The 21,430-nt window shown below is 42.1% G+C and overlaps 1 protein-coding gene across 5 annotated transcripts in view; it reads right to left on the bottom strand.

Moving 5' to 3' along the window:
• Positions 1-201: 201 nt before the first annotated feature.
• The window catches only part of PPP4R1 (protein phosphatase 4 regulatory subunit 1), a 63,651-nt gene continuing 42,422 nt past the window's right edge, over positions 202-21,430 (bottom strand). For all 5 annotated transcript variants that reach the window (XM_060613249.3, XM_060613251.3, XM_060613248.3 and 2 more), the window contains 9 exons: positions 15,096-15,268; positions 13,707-13,802; positions 10,983-11,168; positions 9,144-9,305; positions 6,044-6,144; positions 3,148-3,268; positions 2,916-3,050; positions 2,312-2,453; positions 202-1,351 (listed from right to left, as the gene is read on the bottom strand). In XM_060613249.3, the coding sequence (XP_060469232.1) occupies positions 1,188-1,351; positions 2,312-2,453; positions 2,916-3,050; positions 3,148-3,268; positions 6,044-6,144; positions 9,144-9,305; positions 10,983-11,168; positions 13,707-13,802; positions 15,096-15,268 (1,280 nt within the window). In that variant the 3' untranslated portion in view covers positions 202-1,187. The remainder of the gene's footprint in view (positions 1,352-2,311; positions 2,454-2,915; positions 3,051-3,147; positions 3,269-6,043; positions 6,145-9,143; positions 9,306-10,982; positions 11,169-13,706; positions 13,803-15,095; positions 15,269-21,430) is intronic.

The raw sequence follows: 21,430 nt of genomic DNA, 5'->3' as shown, positions 1-21,430 counted from the left end.
CCATGCTCTCATCGGAGCGCGAGACCACTCTGCCCCGGACGAGCGGGTTTCACTATCCTGTTCCGCGGAAACACAGAGGCTCCGAATGTTCTCCCGGAAGCAGAGCTTCAGCACTAAGCGCCCGGTGCACGACGCTGTCTGCCGAGAGCAGAGCCCGGCCCTGGGTGGCAGGTGTGGATGGCAAAGAAATTACTAAACTACTTAAAAGACAAATATTTTAATCTAGTTTCCCCACTTTATACTAAATCATTGCTACAGGTCACAGATTGGATTTGCAGACACCTAGAAAACAGTCGGAAGTGTATACATCGTTCTCTATAGATCTCATTAATAAATTTTATTTGGACAAGAGAACTTGTGCCACAACAGGTTAAACAGCATGATTAAAGACGGCAGCACTCCCCAGAGTGGTTACAGGCGTGTGCAGCGCGTGAAGGAAAGCCGCACCTCACAGCCGGTCGTGATCAAGGTAAAAACACCTGACACACAGCACACGTGCCAATAAACTCCTTCAGGTCATGACCAGCATGAAGAGAATCAGGACACAGATACTTGGCCAACGTTCTGTAAATGTGCACAGCAATATGCTGCATTTAAGAGTTAAAATCGGATTCTACTTTAGTGTTAGCATCAAGCCCTTAGGAGAAACCCCCGAAAATCTCCTTTCCCATTTACACACGTCAAAAACTATTCACACTTAGGGCGGACTGGGCAGAGGGCCACAGAACCGACAGGTCCTTGCCTGCGTGGACACAGGGCTAATACTGAAGGTCTCTTTCGCATCCCGGCTCACAGCCGCCTTCTGGCTGCCACTCCACCTATTTAAATAAAACCAGGAGAAAGCAATGCAGGTCTCTGGGAATCTCCTCCCTTCCATAAGGAAAATGCTCTGCCAATTCAAGTTTCATTCAGTCAGGAAGACGGAAGGATTTAAGGCTTCGGTGACAATTATAATCCTCTGAGAAATTATTTTCCCTTAAAGTCAAGATAAGATAATAGTGTTTACTGTACTTTCTCTTGACTCTTAAAATCCCTGGCATCAGTGTAGGCAACTTGCACCTGCAATTAAGTCTGCAAGAGAGGAAGGTCTCTCCTCCTCCCAGAGGCTGTCCCAGATCACACACGTGTGGAGCGCCTGTCAGCCTGTGGCTCCCTAGGAAGCAGGAGGACACCGAGGTTCAAGCTTTCTAGTAGGTTGAGGAAGCGGTGCTCATGGCATCTTCAGAGATTTTGGTGCTGGCGGGATGGATGCTTGCGAAATACTTGACGTCACTGTCACGATCCATCTGAAGAGCCATGATGGTTTGTTCTACGGCCTCCTGATGACAGCTGGCAGAGGTTAAGAAATATTCTGGAAATGCAAAGGGCAGATTACAAATGAAATCGGTTTTATGGACATGTCAGTTTTATCAAGTACAAGTACACTGTAAGTTCTTCGTCAAAACCCTAACTTCTCCAAGTGTAAACACAAGCCATGCTGAATTATACACAGTAATCCAAACCGATTCGCGTGATATGAAAAGACTCCCCAAACGTTAGAGAGTCAGAAGGTTCATCTTGATTGTTTTTAGCATGGACTAAAAGGCTGAGCGGTGCTAAGCTAATATGTTAAAACTTACACTTGTGACAGCTATTCATTCGCTCAGGAAAAACACCCCAAATACCAATCATACATGCAGACTGAAAGCCAGTCTTCTCTAGCCATTTCCCTATAATTGCTCCTAAAACAATTTAACTGGATTCTAAAGGAGAAAAAAGAAACACTATTCATTTACCCATATTCTTATAAACCTATTACAAACCTCTTTCTGTGCTTCATTCATGAGTTCATGCATTTAAATGATATTTATTAGGTATTTTAGGAGGATTACAATAAAACAAGTGAAATCCTGAGCAGCTTATTAGGATTTGCAGCAAAGCAAATCCTAGGGGGCATCTGTCTTTTGTCTAATGAAGAGGAGGGGGAAACACAAACATGCCTCCTAGCCCCAAACACAGTAACAGATGTCAATTGGGGCCGACTAAAGGCGGTAATTTTTCATAATGTCTTAAGTGACTATCCAATTTTTCAAACAGTAAGTTTGCAATTATAAAATAAATGCAACTAGAGCAGAAAGGCCAAAAGTCCCCATCCTCTAATCTATGTCCTTTCTAGGGGGAACCTCCATTAACAACTTACAAATATATTCTTTTATTAGACTCTGCCTATGAACATACAATATTCCTGCTTAGCGACTTATCTACCCATGTCGTCTACGAACCTCCTCCCTGCCACGTACGGTTTTCCTAACACAGTCACCTACCCACCCACCTTTCTCTAGTAGGGTCTGTCTTAATGTCTTTGCAAGTAGCACTCGAACGTTTGGAACCCTATCATTTGCCAAGGTTAGCAAATGTGGCATCAGATGCACAGCGAACTGGTCCATGGGAAGGCAATCATCCTCAATGACAGTCTAGGGAAGAGAAACAGCTGCTTTAGATTTGCCAAGTTAGTCTATCAAACCATAATACCAGCTAGCGTTATCTTTTAGTGACAGCTTAAGTGCTACAGATTTTAGTTACTTCCTTTCAAACCAATATTCCAGGTACCTGGGAACTCAAAACAAAAATGACAAAATTTTAAGTCCCTGCAGACACACAGCTTTTAAGTGGCTCCACGCAGACCTGGAGTGTGCAGTCACATTCATCTGCACACATGCGCCATGGGCCGTGGACCCCGAGCACCCTCTAGTGGATGGCTGTGGGATGGGCAAGGCAGACACCCAACTCCGAGGAACAGGTGATCCTGTGAAAAGCCACCTGGCAAAACTCTGTTCCGCAGGGATAAGAAACAAGGTGTTGAGAGGCCAAGAGTGAAAGAAGAAACATAGCTTTAGACAGAGAAAGGGGTCACAAGTGGGTAAGTCTTCACTTACCTGGCAGACAAAGACAAAGGCTTGCCGACCAGACCACTTGGGACATCTACCAAAGTTTTCTACAAGCTCATTGATGAGGTCCACTCCAAATGTGGGTGGCGTGGCCACGTGCAGCTTCTTCACCATCTCGCTGACCTAAGAGGGTGAACACACACAAGTGAGGAATGTCTTCTGTTCTAAGATCTTATTAAATAGTTAGCTGTTCTAAAATTATAAAAATTTTAACACATACCAACTTGTAGGAAATCCAACGAACAGAAGAAACTTTATCTGCACATAGATTCAGAGCAATGGGACGTAAATAGTCATAAACATCTCTGGGACTATATAATTCTAGAAGTAAAATCAGCTGTCTATAAAAATGAATTATAAAAATAAAAATATAATTACAATTTTAAAATAAATAAATGAAAACAGGTTAATCATGTAAATCATCTGTCCCACTGGACACTTGTCTGTAAGACAAGTGCATGCAAAGACTCATGATTAGTGTGGTCTCTCATGCATAGAGTTATTTCCGGTCTCCGTGTATCTGGAAATGCATCTAAACGCTATGCGAGTTCAAGAAGTAGCTCTTGCCTTCTGAACGTAAGGGAGACAAATGTGGCATTCTGTGTCCGCAGGGACTGACACAGAGCAAAGCATTTCCTAGTAGGTTCAACTGGGACACGGAACACGTTTTTTCCACAGGTATTGTCCAGATACTGAGATACTTCTACCTACAAATCAGTTTTCTAAATAAGAAGTTCTGGCAGCATCAGGTAGCCTGGTGTGGAACCGCCAAGGCTCTGAGCAGCTTTGAAGGGAATGGCAGGCTTACGAGGGATAAGAGAAGTGAAGAGGTCCTCTACCTCTAGCGAGTGTTCCTATTATGTCTCGCGAGACCTGAAGACTGACAGTGTCCATGACGCTACTCTGAGTGGACGCAACAATGCCCTTCAAGAAATACCTCAGATACGAATGAGACTTTTGCCTTTCAGGTTTTATGGTTAAGATTATTGACATTTGTAGTCGGCAGGGAATAAGCTAGAGGCATGAATATACATAACGCAGCGATGACCAATGTACCTGTGTATACACACAAACATAAATCCTTAGAGACAGGGGCACACTTATCAACTCTTATTTTGTGACACTGCAAACTTTCTTGTTGGCCTCCCTTCCCTGGGCGCACACCACATGAGCCAGTCTGGCATCAGGTGAGCAAAGTGGAGAGGCCCCTTAGCAGGCAGGAAATGACTGACACATGTTGGGGGACAGGCATCAAACCCCGCACACTCCCCTCCTGGGTCCTTCTCTTTACCCAGCTCGAGCCTTAAGGCGCTGACGGAGGGGCGGCAGAGCCTGTCCACGCCTGGGTGCAGGCAGACACTGCAGCTGGGGGCAGAGGAGAAGAGCAAACTCTATTCCAGGGAAAGGGGTAGAGAACCTTCTGAGCTGAGACCCTGCACTGATAACAGGCACAAGTCTCCTTCTGCTGAGGAGGGGCAGGAGCCTCTGCCCAACACTGACCACAGACACAAGGCAGAAACTGGATGTTACAGGGAGAGGGCAGAATTCTGAGAAAGCCCAGGCACACAGGGCCTCCCCAAATAACCAAGATTCTCCCCTTTTCCAGCACGAGCCAACCACGTCCTCACAGCAGCCTACAGCCAGGGGAAGGGAAGAGACCCACCCGTTTTGCAGGGGTGCACGAGAGCTGAGGGAGGAATGCTAACACGTGAAAAGGCCCCCTGGCACCCCAGTCCCCACCCTCAGCAGAAGGCACTGGCAGGCCCCGGCGAGAAGAACCAAAGCGTATCCTGCACCGAAGGCAATCACAGCAACAACAAGCCCAAACCCAGCTTGCTCCTGAGTAGATGGACCCAACCCTCCACACTAAGGGCAGAAGAGGTGTGCCTATTTACAGTCCGAACTTGGCAAGCCAGAACTCAGTGGACTGACACCTTTAAGGTATGAAGAAAACAACAAACAACAACCCAACCTGGCAGTCCCGATTCTATATCCAGCAAAGATATCTTTTAAAAATGCAAGTGAAGTCTGGAATCCGGAGCATATACAGAACTCCTACAACTTAACCCAACTTAAGATAAACCCAATTAAAAACCGGGCAATGGATCGGAATAGACATTTCTTTAGATTGTATACGAATGGTCAACAAGCATATGAAAAGATGTTAAACACCACCGGTCATTAAGGAAATACAAATTAAGATGACCATAAAACACTGCTTCACACCCACTATAATAATGTCTATAATCTTTTTTAAAAAGGCAAATACCAAGTGTTGGGGAGGATGTGGTAAAACTAAACCCTTGTACATTACTCATAGGAATGTAAAATGGTACAGCTGTTGTGGCAAACAGTTTGGTGGCTCCTCAGCAAATGAAACGGAATTATCAAATAACCCAGCAAATCCACCACAAAATAACTGAAGATAGATAGGTGTTCACAGAAAAACTTGTATTTGAATATTACGGGCAGTACCGGTCACTTCAGCCAAAAAAGTAGAAACAACCCAAACGTGTATCAATTGAATGGATTTTAAAAAGTGGTACACAATGCAGTATTATTCAGTCACAAAAAGTAATAACGTTCTGACACCTGCTACAACATGAATGAATCTTGAAAATATTATGCTAAGTGAAGAAATCAGACACAAAAGGCCACATGTGATAAAACTCGACTTATATGAAATGTCCAGAACAGGCAAATCCATACGCAATAGGTTAACAGCTGCTAGAAGTCGAGGGCAGAGAGGGATGCGGAATGACTGGGAAAGGGTATGGTGTTCCTTTTGGGAAGATGGAATGTTCCAGAACCAGAGAGTGGTAATGGTTGCGTAACACTGAACCTACTACATTTCACCAATGGCAAATTTGGTTATGTGTATGTTATCACAATAATAATAATAATAATAATAATAATAAATGGTGAAACAGGCTTAAAAAAAAAAAAAAAGCTGAGAAAATTCACTGCTGTCAACACTTGCATTTCAAGACATATTAAAAGGAATAGAACACCAGACAGACATTTGTATCTACTCAAAGTAATGAACAAATCTAGAAAAGGTAAACAGGAAGTAAACATCCCTCCAAACTATAGTCCAATAAATTGTTAGAACTTACTCAGCCAGTTCAGCTCGAAAGCGCCAATTTCTACTATTATCTGTCACCAAAAACTCCTGAAGTTGATAAAGATACTCTCTTCTTTTGTCAATATGAAGAAGCTGAAGTGACAAAATGAAAATATGCACTAAAACAATATATGGGCATTACTACTTTTATCACACTGCTTGCAAACGACTGCAATAAACAATATAGTTAATTCTTCTGAAGGAGAACAGATATGGTAGGTACATCTAATTGTTCTAAAAACTGTTAAGTTCATTTCCCCCTGATAATCCCATTTACCACCAAGAGTCTTACCCTCTTGAAATACTTGTTCCCTGGGCCATGTGTGACCTCCTCTGAACCCTACAGCGCCTTGGGCACAGCTTTATGGTAGTAGCACTGACCCGCTTTGTTCACTGGACACCCTCGTTACTGCGAACTCTTTGGAGACAATAATGTGCTCCTCCTCAGATCTGTGAGCCTAGTGGATGGCACCGTGATGGCACATGGTAGGTAATCGATATATATTTGTTGAGTGAAAAGAGTGAATTTATCCCAGTAACTGCTCTGCAGGTATGGTCAAGTAGGTTTATAGTCAGCAAGGGGGAAAACCATAAATGTGATACCAACAGAGGCAAACTTAACTGTACATCAAACAGGTAAGAATCACATAGAAAAAAGTACTCTGACTATACATGTTTGTGGGATATGTTCTAAGGACAAAGTGCTGAAGGAAATCTTGAATGTTACTGAATTGAGTTGATGTCAGAATTATTATTGGTGCAGTAATTCTGAAACTACTTCATGTATGTTGTAGAACTGAGCAAACGAATTAATATATTCATGTTAAGAACAGAGTTTTTTACCATGAGAGGAAAGAAAAAACATGAAGTGGAAAAAGGAGAGGAAATCGTATGGGACTAGAAGCTGAATGATCGAGATGAACTGAATAATTTAAACACAACAAACCAAAAAAAGCCCCCCACCTCCCCTGCCACTCCCCCAGCTCCTGTCTGTCCCCTGAAAAGTAAAGGAAATGACACTATGGGAGCAGTGTGCATATCCAGTGCCTGGGTCTTGGCTTCTAAATACCACTCTCCACTCTCTAAATACCAGGCTCCTTGGAGAAAGAGCTGACTCGGGACTAGGGGAGAGGAAGTCCTCAGAGGTGGGCCTGGAAATAAGGATGTGCTTAAATGGGAGGGCACAGATCAAAAGGGGCACAGAGGTCAGCTTTCAGGGGTTCCTGGTAGCCAAGCTGATGTTCACAACCAAGGACAAAAATGGATTACACTAAATAGGAAAAGAATTCTGAGAAAAAGAGAGAGAGAGAGAGAGAGAGAGAGAGAGAGAGAGAGAGAGAGAGAGAAGACAAGGAATGTAAAGAAAAAAATACCTAAAAAAAATAAAGTTAAAAAAAAATTTGGAGTTCACACACTAAAAAACCTTCCAAAAACAGGGAGGGAGAGAAGGGAAAGATCAGCTTGACATGAGAATGCCAACTGATAATGGAGAAATTATAAAAATCGAAAATCAGATATTTACAACCAACACAGTAACCACTGATTTAGGCAAGGACCATGTATAGATGCACAGATGCGAAAGCCCTGTGTGAGAGACATGGGGGAAAAAGACTCACCCCACCAAGTAATTATTATTTTTAAAATTATTTTCATTTATTTTATTATCTTTTTGAGAGAACAAACAAGCAAGTGAGTGAGGGACAGAGAGAGGGGGAGAGAGAAGCAAGGCTTACCTAAAGCAGGGCTTGTGTTTTACCCAACACAGGGCTCAAACTCACCCAGCGTGGGGCTCGAATTCACAAACCGTGAGATCGTGACCTGAGCCGAAGTCAGGTGCTTAACTGACTGAGCCATGGAGGTGCCCCCCACCAAGTAATTATTAATTACAAAGGTGAAAGGTTGTTACAACAGAGGAAACGTGCTGACATAATCAAGTGACCAGAGTCAGCATCACCAGTGATGATGTTCCTCCCGATAGGATACACAGGCAATGTGCCTGCAAAGAAAATCTGTGTGACCTGAGTCTCACGGTGTATCAATACTCAGACAAATTCAAATTGAGAGCATTCTGGAAAACAACAGGTGGGCCTCTTCAAAAATGCCAATGACAATAAAGACAAAAGTCAGGGAAACCGTCCTAGATTGAAGAGGGCTAAAGAGATACAATATTTAAATTCAATATGCAGGGGCACCTGGGTGGCTCAGTCAGGTACATGTCCAACTCTTGATTTTGACTCAGGCCATGATCTAATGGTTTGTGAGACTGAGCCCTGCATCTGGCTCTGCGCTGACAGTGCAAAGCCTGCTTGAGATTCTCTCTTCCCCCCTCTCTCTGCCCCCACCCCCCGCTCTTGCTCACCTGTTCTCTCAAAATAAACAAATATTTTAAAAAAAAGTAAATTCAACATGCAATTCCTGATTGGACTCTGATATTTAGCGGGGGAAGCTATAAAGGACATCACTGGGACAAGAAATTTCAGTGTGATCTGTATAAAATGTAACACCACGGTATCAAAATTTTTTTAAAAGCAGGATTACAGTACTTCTGTACCTCAAAACCTCAAACTACAAGAGCCCATTTCAAGGTTAAAGTCTAAAAAACAACAGTATTCCAGGACTAACAATTTTTAAGACGATAGCTGTTCATCTGCAAGGCCAGAGATCCACACCAAAGGACTGAAGACTACTGGGAAATTTCTGGACTCCTAAAATATCATAAAGCCTCCAAACTTAATGTTCATGGAATTTCTGTATGTATTTTCAATAATTGTATGTATGTATTGTATTACTGAATTGTATGTAATTCAATAATTTGGGGGGGGGGGAAGTACAAGTGTTTGTAGTCATGACATAACACCGTTTAGAAATGAGATTTGGTGTAAATATTCTAAATTAAAAATTCAAAGAACACCAGCAAAAGTGATGAGAACAGGACTATTTCTTTTTTTAAGTCATTACATCTATCAACTCATAGCTACATTTTGTGACGCATGAACGTACAGAGACTTCATCTTGGTGGGAATAGAAAATCAAAACTTTCAGTCCACAGTGGAACTTTAGTGTGTTTTTATGCAGAATAATTTAAAAGTTACCTTCAGAAAATCATGCAAATGTTTAAGGACACCTATCCTGACTTCGTCGAGGTCTTTCAAAAATCCATTGAAGATCGGAACCAGATCTGCAGCCGTCAGCTGATCTCCGAGAATAACTGCCAGCTCATGGATGGAGAAGGCTAATGTCCTACGAACCTTCCACTGCAGAGACAGAGAGGACCACGTTCACAAGCGAAGCACACCGTACTGAGTGCTTTCACTCTCAGTACATGAAGGCTAACTTAACATCGGAACGTTACCATCTCTAACAACTAAAGCAGAATTGAAGTAATGGAAGTAATAGATCCTCAGTTTTAAATGTATGCTATGTACCAAAAACTGGCTGAGAAAATTTCAAAGCCCTGCACAGTACGTATTCTCTCCTTCCACTTACGAAGGGAAAAATGATTGGAAATCACTAATGGCATAATCTCTGTAGTTCTCTGAACCCCTGATGCCCGATTTACGGATGTGTCCCACGTCCATCATCCTCGCTCGACTGTTCCCCTTCTGATTCCTGTCCAGCCTATCTTGGATTAAAAAATAGTAATAAAACTGGTTGTTAAGGAAGTGACAACTAAGGAAATGTAAGAATAGGTAAACGTAGGGAAATTTACATTAAAAACATGTTTTTCTTCAGATTGTTTTAATTGTAAAATGTTTACTTTGTTACTTACCTTAAAACACTCTGCTTGAGGAGAAGCTATTTACAGCAAGCACTCTAGACCCCGTTCTTGAAATAAAATTTTGTACCCACATTCAACACATCAAGCAGATGAAGGCAGAGGTGTTCGGACGGAGTGGAGGGGACGGAGAAGGCATGAAGCCCTAGCCGTCTAGGGCCTTCCTAGTCACCAGGAACCCTGAAAGGTCTGTGGACTGATGATGGAAAACCACCAGCACTCTGGAAATTGGGCCTTTGTGGCCCCGGCCCAGTTCTACTAGTGAAGAAGCATGTGAACACAGGATAAATTCACTTCACCCGGACCCTGGCTTCCTAAACTCATAGGTCAGTGGAGGAAATGAAACTATGTTCTCTCAAGATTACTTTCAACTCCTACCTTGCTTAATCAACAGCATGATTCCTTGAAAAATGCATTAATTACTAACACATTTAAGAGAAACTCATTCATATCGCAGCATAAATCAGTCTAACCAGACTGCTTTCTTAATAACCGAGAGATTAAATTTCACTGAAGGAACAGGTTTTGTGCAAGAGGGGCAAAATTTTGGTGTACAATACAGAAACCAGACCTAATGGCAGGGGAAGTTAAGTCAACAAAATCTGGGAAAAGAGCCACAAAAAATACACAGATATCCAGACAAGGTGACCCGGGTCAACACTTCACATTTTGTTTTCTTTCAGAGAGGGCGGTGGTGGCAGCGTGTGGGTCTGGACAAAGAGTGCACAAGTGCACACACAAGCACGCAGCACACACGGAACTTCTCCCACCTTTATTACTGCAACGCTCCCTGACCCAGGGCCAGAGCTCAGAAGTGCCAACGCTACGCATACAGCTCTATTAAGGTCTTTAAAAAAAAATCAAAGCAGCCATTTACAACACTATGTCTGGAATGAATCTATACATCAACTTCAGACAGCAACACGTTTGTAAGTTAGGAACTTCGGCACGTAACTGTGATGATAATTTCCAAACGGTGGAACGTGGACCATACAAAAAGAAACCTCTTTGGTATTACTTCTGAGCTCAGGCCCATTATCCCATAACACCGAGTATTTGCTGGAACATGGACAGAAATTCTAGTAGGTCTTGACGGGAAAACCACCACGCCTTCCATCCACACACATTGTGCTTATTCCTCAGCTGCCCTGCTCACCTGCATGTCTGACGCCAGTGTCTCATAGGTCTCTCTCAGGCAGTGCCAGTTCTGCCTGCCGAGCGTCAGGGCCACGCCGGGAAGGCTGTATGCACAGTGCTTAGCAATCTCCGTGTCGACCGTCTGGGCACGAGAGGGGTCCGTCATAGATAAATACTGATCTAACAGAGCCTGAGGCACAACATCCTAATGAGGAGAGAGACACCACAGTGATTCATTTTAGCAGTGTAGACATAAATCAGGCAAACATATTTTTAAATCTATTAAATTTTTTGTTTTATTTGAGAGAGAGAGAGAGCGAGAGCGAGTGAGCGTGAGTACCGGGAGAGAGGCAGAGGGAAAGAGAGGGAAAGAGAGGGAAAGAGAGGGAAAGAGAGAGAAAGAGAGACAGAGAGACATCTTAAGATGAGAGAGAGAGAGAATCTTAAGCAGGCTCCACACTCGGTGCAGAGGTCAATGTAGGACTCTATCCCACGACCCTGAGATCATGACCTGAGCCAAAATCAAGAGTCGGGTGCTCAACCAACTGAGCCACCCAGGTGCCCTAAATGTATGAATTTAACATAGCATCTCAACTAACAGAGAAAAACCCAGTCTCAAAGTTTTAGGTATCTACTAACTGAAAAAAGGTAAAAAAAACATGCTAAGGGAAATACATAAATAAACAAAAGCAAACCTAGAAGAAAAATGGTTAAGATCTTAAAACTGGTAACAGCCCAAAGGATGATTAGAACTGATCACTAAATTTAAAAGAAACATTAAAAGACCAGCACATCCCAAGGATTGTAATGTTTGCAAAGACTGTAAAGTTTGATGTAACCTAGTACATGTGAGAAAACAGGCATTCATGTGCACTATTACCAACATGTATTTTTATAAAAACACCACCAAAATTTCCAATTTTAGATGCGAATTGAGCAACTATCTATAAATATTTATTTTAAATTTTTTTAATGTTTATTTTTGAGAGAGAGAGAGAGAGAGAGAGAGAGCAAGCAAGGGAGGGACAGACAGAGAGGGAGACACAGAATCTAAGCAAGCTCCAGGCTCTCAGCTATCAGCACAGAGCCTGACACGGGGCTCGAACCCACAAACAGTGAGATCATGACCAGAGCCAAAGTGGGACACTTAACCGACTGAGCCACCCAAGCACCCCATCTATAAAAATTTAAAGTGTGTAAACATCTAACCATCTGTATAAATGTGAGGAAAAGAAGGACGTACACACAATCTTGCTCACGTATATGTAATGCAGCTCTGGAAGAATATACAAAAGAAATGCAAAACTGGTTGCTTTGGGGGCAGCCAAATGGATAGAAGAGAAAAGCTGAGAAGGAACTATCACTGACTGCCTTTGTACCTTTTGAATTTTGAACTACGTAAACTTATAAATCTTTTTTTTTTTTTTTCAACGTTTTTTATTCATTTTTGGGACAGAGAGAGACAGAGCATGAACGGGGGGAGGGGCAGAGAGAGAGGGAGACACAGAATCGGAAACAGGCTCCAGGCTCCGAGCCATCAGCCCAGAGCCTGACGCAGGGCTCGAACTCACGGACCGCGAGATCGTGACCTGGCTGAAGTCGGACACTTAACCGACTGCGCCACCCAGGCGCCCCAACTTATAAATCTTTTAAAAGTAAAATGGGGCGTCTGGGTGGCTCAGTCGGTTAAGCGTGTGGTCTTGCAGTTTGTTGGTTCCAGCCCTGCATCGGGCTCTGTGCTGAAAGCTCGGAGCCTGGAACCTGCTTTGGATTCTGTGTCTCCCTCTCTCTGCCCCTCCCAAGCTCACACACTGTACTGTCTCTGTCTCTCTCTCTCAAAATTAAATAAACATAAAAAAAAAATTTAAGTAAATTAAAACGGAAATAAATTCATTAAAAGAATGAGACAGTCTGTTTTAACTTGAAAATATCTCTACAGGAGTGGTTAAAAGATTGTTTCACAACGCTGTGAACACCAATTTTATTTTCAATAAACAGAAAAAGAACGTACACCATCTGACCTAGGAAATCTACAGTCCCAGAAGCAAATGCTACACATAATCACAACGAGTGCGGCACTGCTTGTAAAATCACAGGACTAAACCCGGAGGCGAGTAAGGAACCACAAAAGGCGTAAAGTCTTTGCAAGACAGAGGCCACGATGCATGGCCACTGCGCTCCCGTGGCGGGTGGGGGTGGGGGTGATGGCATGCACATGGAAAGATCAATGCACGCACGCACGCAAGGTACAAACTACCATATTCCAAATATTCCATCAACACATTTTCCCACGTTTAAAATTTCTGAAACTGGAGTGTAACTTGTCACTGATGGCACTTCATGTGGCTTTGGGACATTTTTTCATTACTATCATCCCTGAAATCGAGCTGTATCTTGTAATTCTTGGCAAATTAGGCAATCATGACATACCTAGGTACAACGGCATGATTCTGTCTCTGACAGACAAAAAGGGGTGTGCATGCATGTTTCTGTGCCCATGAAACGTTTATGAAGAAACATACAAGGAGCTGTGATCCGTGGCTACTCCAAAGGATGTTATCACAGGTATGAGAAGAGGAAGATTTCTGCTGGCGTTTTACTCCATTTGAATTTTCTTATCGAAAGTATGATATACTAGGTCTTATTTTTAAAAAACTTACCGTAAGAAGGACCAAAGTCAGTGGGAAATGGGTTTAGAACAGGAATGGACAAGACCCACACCACATAAAGGCTTGTCACTCACCTGTACTTTAGATCTCCTCTCCTCATCAGGGCTAAAACTACTGTTGGTGCTCAAGTCCGAGTCGTTATGAATATAGCGAAGGGCAGAGTCCATATTCTGTTAGGGAAAAACATTTACGTAAACAACCGTCCCTTCTTAAACCTTCAGTTCACTTAAACCATCTTACTAAGTTACTTACCTTTCAAGACTGCCAGATGATATACATACATAAATTCTTCATGCTTTTAAAAGCTTGTAAACATACCTAAGACCTCTTAAGAACTTCCCCTAAGTCAAACTCGAATAGGTTGCTAAATGTATGAAAATGAATTCCAGAATAAGCTCATTAAAATGTAAATTTAGAAATAGTTTTGAAATGGTTCAAATATCTAAAATTAGCTTATTCATTAGATAGTATGAATCTATCAATGGGAGGTTATACGTAGCTTTTCTTCTACTGTTTCTCTTCCTGGCTATCTCTTATTTCACAAATACACTTTTTTGACAGCTCCAATAAAACCTCCAAAACACACAAAACACCTTCTAAAATGCAGAGGTATCACAGTATTCAAATCTCCAATGCTGACAGGTGGCCAGGGTTTCATTCTGAAGCACTGGTATTCTAAAAGATTTCTAACTCTACCAGATGTCACCTAACAAAAAACAAAACAGAAATCCTCTGACACTCCAAGAACCGTCTCCATCCCCGGTGTGTAGGTAGGCACCCTTTTCCTGAGCTTATCACTCAAGCTGCTCTGATCTGTGACGGTTGGAGTCCGGCAACCAGTGGCGTATCGCTTATCCTTTATTTATATAAACAAGGGATAAGAAATACTGATACCAAATGATGCTGGCTGGGGGGGAATGCAGGAGGAGATCAGGGAAGGATCACACAGAACAGCTCCAAGTACACAGCGAAGATGATGCTAGTAACAGTACCCACCCTCACACTCCAGAGTCCAGAAAATGCCACTGGCCCCTCCGCAACATGGCCTCAAGTCCCGATCTTCCGCTCAGAATACTGTGTTGCTTGCTGCAGTGAAATGGTCCGAGCAGAAACAAAGCACCTCTCCAAAAAGAAAAGGGAAGAGTTAATTATTCTTGATAAAGGGCTTTGTTTCCAGTAAGACTATTTCACTGCAGTGAGCTACGTTAACACATTGAGGCTACTCAAATGGTCGTGTAGACAGGATCGGGATTTACGCCTCCAAGCACTGAACATGACACTAACGTCACAAAGACAGGATGCGGTGACGACTACTTTTACTTTACGCCAGAGGGAGAGCTGAGGCCATCAGCCACAAACGGAACGTACTAACGCGAAAGTGATCGGCTGCAACTATTCCCCAACAGAAGACTTTTCGCACTGGAACTATTCTCACTGGATAAACGCTCGACTGAGTGCGTTACCTCAACGGCATCGCTGATTAAAGGCACGGAGGCGTCGTGAGTTGTTTTACAGTTTGGCAGCTCATTCGCACCCAGCGCATCCTGCCCGTCACTCCTCTTCTCAGCGTCGCTGGCCTCCTCACGGGCGTCCAGGCTGGAAGCACGCAGCGCGGCGGACAGCACGTCCACTTGCGCTGTGGGCGGAACAGGGAGAGGGCGTGTGAGCGGCAGAGCCAACAGTGCGCTTGCCAGTTTTTTCTCCATTTGCATTACAGGTTATCAATGAAATGCACACTTTTGTGACACTGCCATCAGAAAGCTGAAAAAAAACTACTGTGGTAAATCATTAGTCCTTCAGGAGAAAAAGGAGAAAACTAATATGCTTTCATGAGATTAAAAATGTTTATCCACTACTGTACATTATTCTGCGTTAGTATGAAAGAGAGAAGCTATCTAGTTTTGGAGGTACCTCCAGTTTATTAAAAGGAGTCAATTTCAATGTAAGTTAACTATGTTTTTTGGTAGTGCAGGAATCGAACTGACAAGGCTTACTTACTAAGCTAGTTTAGCAGAAGAGCAGTCACACAAGCCCTGCCAACATAAAACAATGGTAATTACAAAGATTTTTGTTGCAATTACATTTCAACATCTCATATCTTATCCCAGTTTATTTTATTTTCCCCTAATTCCTGTTGAACATGCAATGAGTGACTTAGACATCCCAAATTGAACGCTGTCTTGCTTGCAGCAAACCAAGATGACAAATTATAGCACTGTCTACATTTCGAGTTACATTTTCTTTTATAAAAGTGATTCAAAACTGAAATAAGGCATTCTTCCTTCCCCAAAAACAAATGAGACACTCAGCAAAAAAAAACAAAAAAAAAACAAAAAAAAAACCCAAAAAACCAAAAACACTGCTTAGAGTTCACTTTAAGTAACAATCCACCTGGAAGCTCAAAATATAGTAATTCATCAATTTTAACTTTGAATTTAATTAGTACGAAGGTCAGAAAGTATGTCCCCTCTCTACTTAAAGATTATAAAAAAGCAATCAGAGCTCTCTCACTAAGACAATCCGTTACTGTGCTACAGCCATCTCTGACACTTAAGCCCAAGCACACTGGGAACCCGGAAACGGAGATACAAGAGACATACAGGATGAAGTTCTAGTCTATTAGGTCATTAGTTGCTAAATTAAGTAAGTAAACTGAAGGTGTTTAATCATAAAAAGTCACTCATGAAAAGCATGCTCATTCTTGTGAGAATTCCAGCTGTAATCTTTACTAATCCTTATCATTGGCTTAGGTCCCCCTTCTGGAATCTACTAAGGTCCCAAAACAAAATCACAACAGTACTAAAAGAAACTGCACAACACCTAAAAATTAAAATGTTTTGTCCCACATAAAATGCATGCGGTGTGTGTGAGAGAAAGCCCTAATGCATTTTAATTCTGCTTCCCTGGAAGTAACTGATTAATGAAAGCCTTTCAAGGAAAATGCCTTACATGAGTCATTTATCTCTACATGGACCACATACTTCTCTTTCTCTATTTGCTAAAGACAGAGAGTGTGAATGGAGGAGGGACAGAGAGAGAGAGAGACACACACAGAATCTGAAGCAGGCTCCAGGCTCTGAGCCATCAGCACAGAGCCTGACGAGGGGCTCGAACTCAGGAACTGCAAGATCATGACCTGAGCTGAGGTCGGACGTTTAACCGACTGAGCCACCCAGGCGCCCCTCTCTTTGTCTATTTTGATGTGTGTGCGTTCATAAAAGTTTAAATGAGTTACACTGTGACATTACCTTCCTCAAAAAATTGATACATAAAGATCAGAAAGACAGAGCCTAGTGCTGATTCCTGAGGAACCCTGATCTGCTTCAATTCTCCAGCCAGAGAATGAGGCAGATTCTAATGCCTGGCTAATGCTGACCTTTTAGAAGGATCCACCACCATGACAAATTTAAGAAAACGGAACACACACGTCCTTCATCAAGATCTGCATTTTACTTATAATACAGATGGAAACCCCAGGAACCGGGGCTGGTTTCATCGTGGACTGGTGAAAGAAACACAGACCCTAGTGACTCATGCTCAGAAACAGAGACAACCTAGAAACTTCGAATTTTACTCCCTGAAGAAGCTGGTAGAGTTAGGCCAAACCTTTATAATCTCTAACTCTTCCACATATTATACTGGTGGGTAGTCACAAATTCCTAACCATTCATTGATTTCAATCAAGAAACATTATTCTGACCACAGCTACCAAAATGGCTCAATTCTCCCACTGGGACTAAATTGGGTAGAAATCTGTATTTTGTGAGCCTAGGCATTTTTTCCTTTTGTAGTCCATGAATCTAGCTAGAGTAAACCAAGCTGGCATCAATAAGGCTACTCAGAATTCAATCCTGAATCAGCTCAGCAACAGAGATTTTGTAGCTGCCCTAAACAGAGACAGAAAAACCTCAAATTCCCTTGGTAAGTATTTTAGGAAAGGGGATCTCTTACACCTTCTTCGCATTTGACTATTTCCCTCTTTGGCCTTCCATGTAGGCTACGTTTCTGTTCTAGAACACAGAAAGGGTTCTTTTTCTGACTAGAAGATCTCATTCTAATCCCTGGAAACACTTGAATTTTTTGACCAAAAAACCCACAAAGAAAAAAAAAATCCCTGCTTTGAAGAAGGTTAAGAGTTAAAGTAGCAAAGGTTGTTACGCAAAGGTTGCCTTAAAAAAAGAAACCCTAGCCTTGTTACTGCTTCCCATGACACTGCCCGCTGGACAGCTAGCAACACAGGAAAGGAACGACTTGACACAGAGGCTTGGGAACTTGGAAACCCGACTTTAGAGCATATGCCCTAAAACACTGTCTCTGGGCAGTGTGCTTCCTTACCATTTTATAGCCCAGCTGACAAAAATCTACACATGCAAAAATTACACATGAACTACTTATGCTGGGCAGCAGTTAGTGTCCCAATTTTGGACTAAAGTTCTCTGCCTTTCAAAAATGTGGACGTTTTCTGATAGTTTTGAAGGAAATGGCTACCCCAATGGCAGAATCAGAAACGAGAAAGCATCCAAAATTAAGGTATATCCCTTCAAAACACCCTCTGGCTATGGAAAACTAAGGCACGGTTACTGAAATTAACAGAAGTTAAACACGTCCTCAGATTTCAATAAAACTACAAATTCAAGCATTCTGTAGCCTAAGCAGAAAATGCCCAACACGGCCCACTGATACTTTCCTGTAGAACATCTGACACAGGCAGTTTGTGCATCAAGTGTCTCATCCTTCTGCGCTCTCTGAGGCTGGGATTTCGGTCTGGTTTGTGGCTGCTAGATATTTAGTGCTTAGGAAAGTATCTGGCACAATAGTAGCTGCTCAGTAAGTAACGTTGAGGGAACGAGTCCATGCACAGGTTATGCAAGTGTCATTATTACAGGCAGAAAGGATACCATAACAAATTTAAATTGCAGCAGGCTTAAGAGATAATTTAGAAAGAAAACTGACTAAATCACAATATAGTATTTGTGCTGAAATCTCTCAAATGCAGCCTGTAAATTTATGGTACTATTTTAAGTCAAATAGTATTAGCCATCTTTGGAAACACAAGGTCATATCCTAAAACTCACACGTACATGTAGGTCTTTTTAAAAAGCACGCTATGCATAGCACTTTTAGCTATTTATTAAAACATTTTAATGTTTCAGTTGACATTTGTTAGTGCTATGATGGCAGAGAACTAGCAGGTACTATAATGCAGTGAGAGCCCCCAGAACAGGCCAAAAAAGCTGGGCTAGCAATCTTTTTTTCATAAAAATGGAGCATAAGATTCATTCAAAATAGCAGTTACTAAAGCCTGATCAACTGAATAAATGAATAGTAAAATTTGCAAAGCTAAAAACTATAAATGTTTACCAAAAATTGAGTACCCTCAGCTATGAACATCCTTAGTTTGAGGTGTAATTCTCTGTGTCTCACTGCTCCTCATCTGGGGTGGACAAGTGTGGAAGGGCTGGAGACAAACTACTAAGGGAAGATTCCGACGAAGCTTCTGACAAAACAAAAGCCTCAGTAGTTGCTACATCACCAAGCTGTCATATACTGTGGAATCCTGGGTCATGGGTAAAGATCAGTGACAGAAGCCACACTGAGAAATGAGCAAAGAAAGTGGTAAGATTGTTTTTCATAAAAAATAATCTACCATGAGATAAAAAATAGGATATTCTATTAGAAATATTCCATCCTCTGTTCTTGCCCTTGTTTCATTATATAGTAAAAAGGAATGATCAAAATAAATAAATAAAAAGGAATGAACTAGTGATACATGGAATAACCAGGATAAATCTCAAAAACACGATGCTAAGCGACAGAAGTCAGACTCAAAAAAGGCTTATCTTACTTGATTACATTTATGTGGCATTCCGCAAGAGGCAAAATGACAGGAACAGAAAACAGGTCAGTGGTTACTAGTGGCTGGGCAGGAAAGGACTGGCTACAGGTGCACAAAGGAATGTTCTAGGGTGATGGTAACAGTTCTGCATCTTGACAGTGGTGAGGGTCACACACAACTTTATGTGTGTCTACTCTTCCACAAATGTCTCTTCAGAAGGCTGGATTCTACAGATCTGAATTATATTCCAATAAACCTAACACAAAAGGTTAAAAATGAAACTGACCATCTGCCAGTTAAATTAAAATAACTTTCAGGGGCATCTGGGTGGTTCAGTCGGTTAAGCATCAGACTTTGGCTTAGGTCATGATCTCACAGGCCGTGGGTTCAAGCCCCACGTCTGGCTCTGTGCTGACGGCTCAGAGCCTGGAGCCTGCTTCAGATTCTGTGTCTCCCTCTCTCTCTGTCCCTCTCCTGCTCTCTCTCTGTCTCTCTCTCAAAAATTAACAAACACTTGGGGAGCCAGGGTGGCTCAGTCAGTTGAGTGACCAATTTCAGCTCAGGTCATGATCTCACGGTTTGTGAGTTCGAGCCTCGCATTGGGCTCTGTGCTGACAGCTCAGAGCCTAGAGCCTGCTTCGGATTCTATGTCTCCCTCTCTCTCTGCCCTTCCCCCACTTGTGCTCTGTCTGCGTCTCAGAAATAAATAAACATTAAAAAAAATAATAAACATTCAAAAAAATTTAAAAAAGTAACTTTCAAATGTCAAGGATATGAATTTGTCTTTAGTCAGATCATTTTTCTCCAAGGGTAAAATTATAGAAAATCTCTGAAAATGATAAATTAAAGCCAAATGAAGATAACCATGATTTTGACCACCCCTGATATAATGTTCAAAGTTTAAAGAAGCAGGTTTTGTATGTTTTAGAACAATACTAAAGGTATCCCTTTATCTGCTTTAAAAATGGGTATTTCCTGGGGTGCCTGGGTGGCTCAGTTCAGCGTCCGAATTTGGCTCAGGTCATGATCTCACGGCTCTCGTGAGTTCAAGCCTTGCATCAGGCTCTCTGCTGTCAGCACAGAGACTGTTTGGATCCTCTGTCCTGTTCTCTCTCTGCCCCTCCCCTGCTCACATGAGCTCTCTATCAAAAATGAAAATAAACAGTAAAAGAAAATGGTATTTCCCAACACTGAGCAAACCGACAGCTTAGAAATTTTAGCTTCTGAAACTAACAAGAAAAAGAAAGAAAAGAAAACCCACAAAGTGATAGATCTGAAGATGAGTAGTTACAGGACTTTTCCAAAATTGTTTTTTGTTTGGAATACTATTTCACTGAATGGTTACAGAAAGTCATGAGGAGGGCTTTAGTCTTCAAAGGGAAAGACAACACTTGCATCGGGTCCCAGCCCCAGTGGGCAGAACAATGGGGACTGTTCCAGCGTGCCTCATCTCCCACAGACTGCCTTAGAACATATTGCCCCTTAGAAAGAGGCCCCTCTTTATTCTAACATCAAACAACCTTTAGGGCTATTGTTCACAATGAAAGAATCTGGGTGATACACAAATAACCCAATGGAAAAAAAGTCAAAACTGAGAAAAAGAAATCCAGTTGACTCTTATACACGTTTACAGCTCTTAAAACACCACATTCCACAGGAAACATATCTCTGTTACTAGACCACAGTCCCTTCTTAAAAAGGAACACTGCATCTGCTGCTGTTTTATAAAAAAGTTAATGAAACCCAGAGCAAAATAGTTAAGGCACGGCTCCAGATTTGAAATGGTACATGTAAAGCACGGTTTGAATGATTGTGAACATTTCAGGGCAAGTGATTTGTAAATCAACAAATCTGTATATGTATGCTACCATCAGAAACACAGGGATGAGCTTATCTAAATGAAATTTACGAAATAATCAGATTAAGCGTATTTACCAAGACAAGAACACATGACGATGGTGA

The sequence above is a fragment of the Panthera onca genome, chromosome D3 (genome assembly GCF_046562875.1).
Source record: "Panthera onca isolate mPanOnc1 chromosome D3, mPanOnc1 haplotype 2, whole genome shotgun sequence".
In the NCBI taxonomy this organism is placed as follows: Eukaryota; Metazoa; Chordata; class Mammalia; order Carnivora; family Felidae; genus Panthera; species Panthera onca.
The sequence above is the reverse complement of the archived record's forward strand: the minus strand, read 5'-3'. Positions and strand labels throughout refer to the sequence as shown.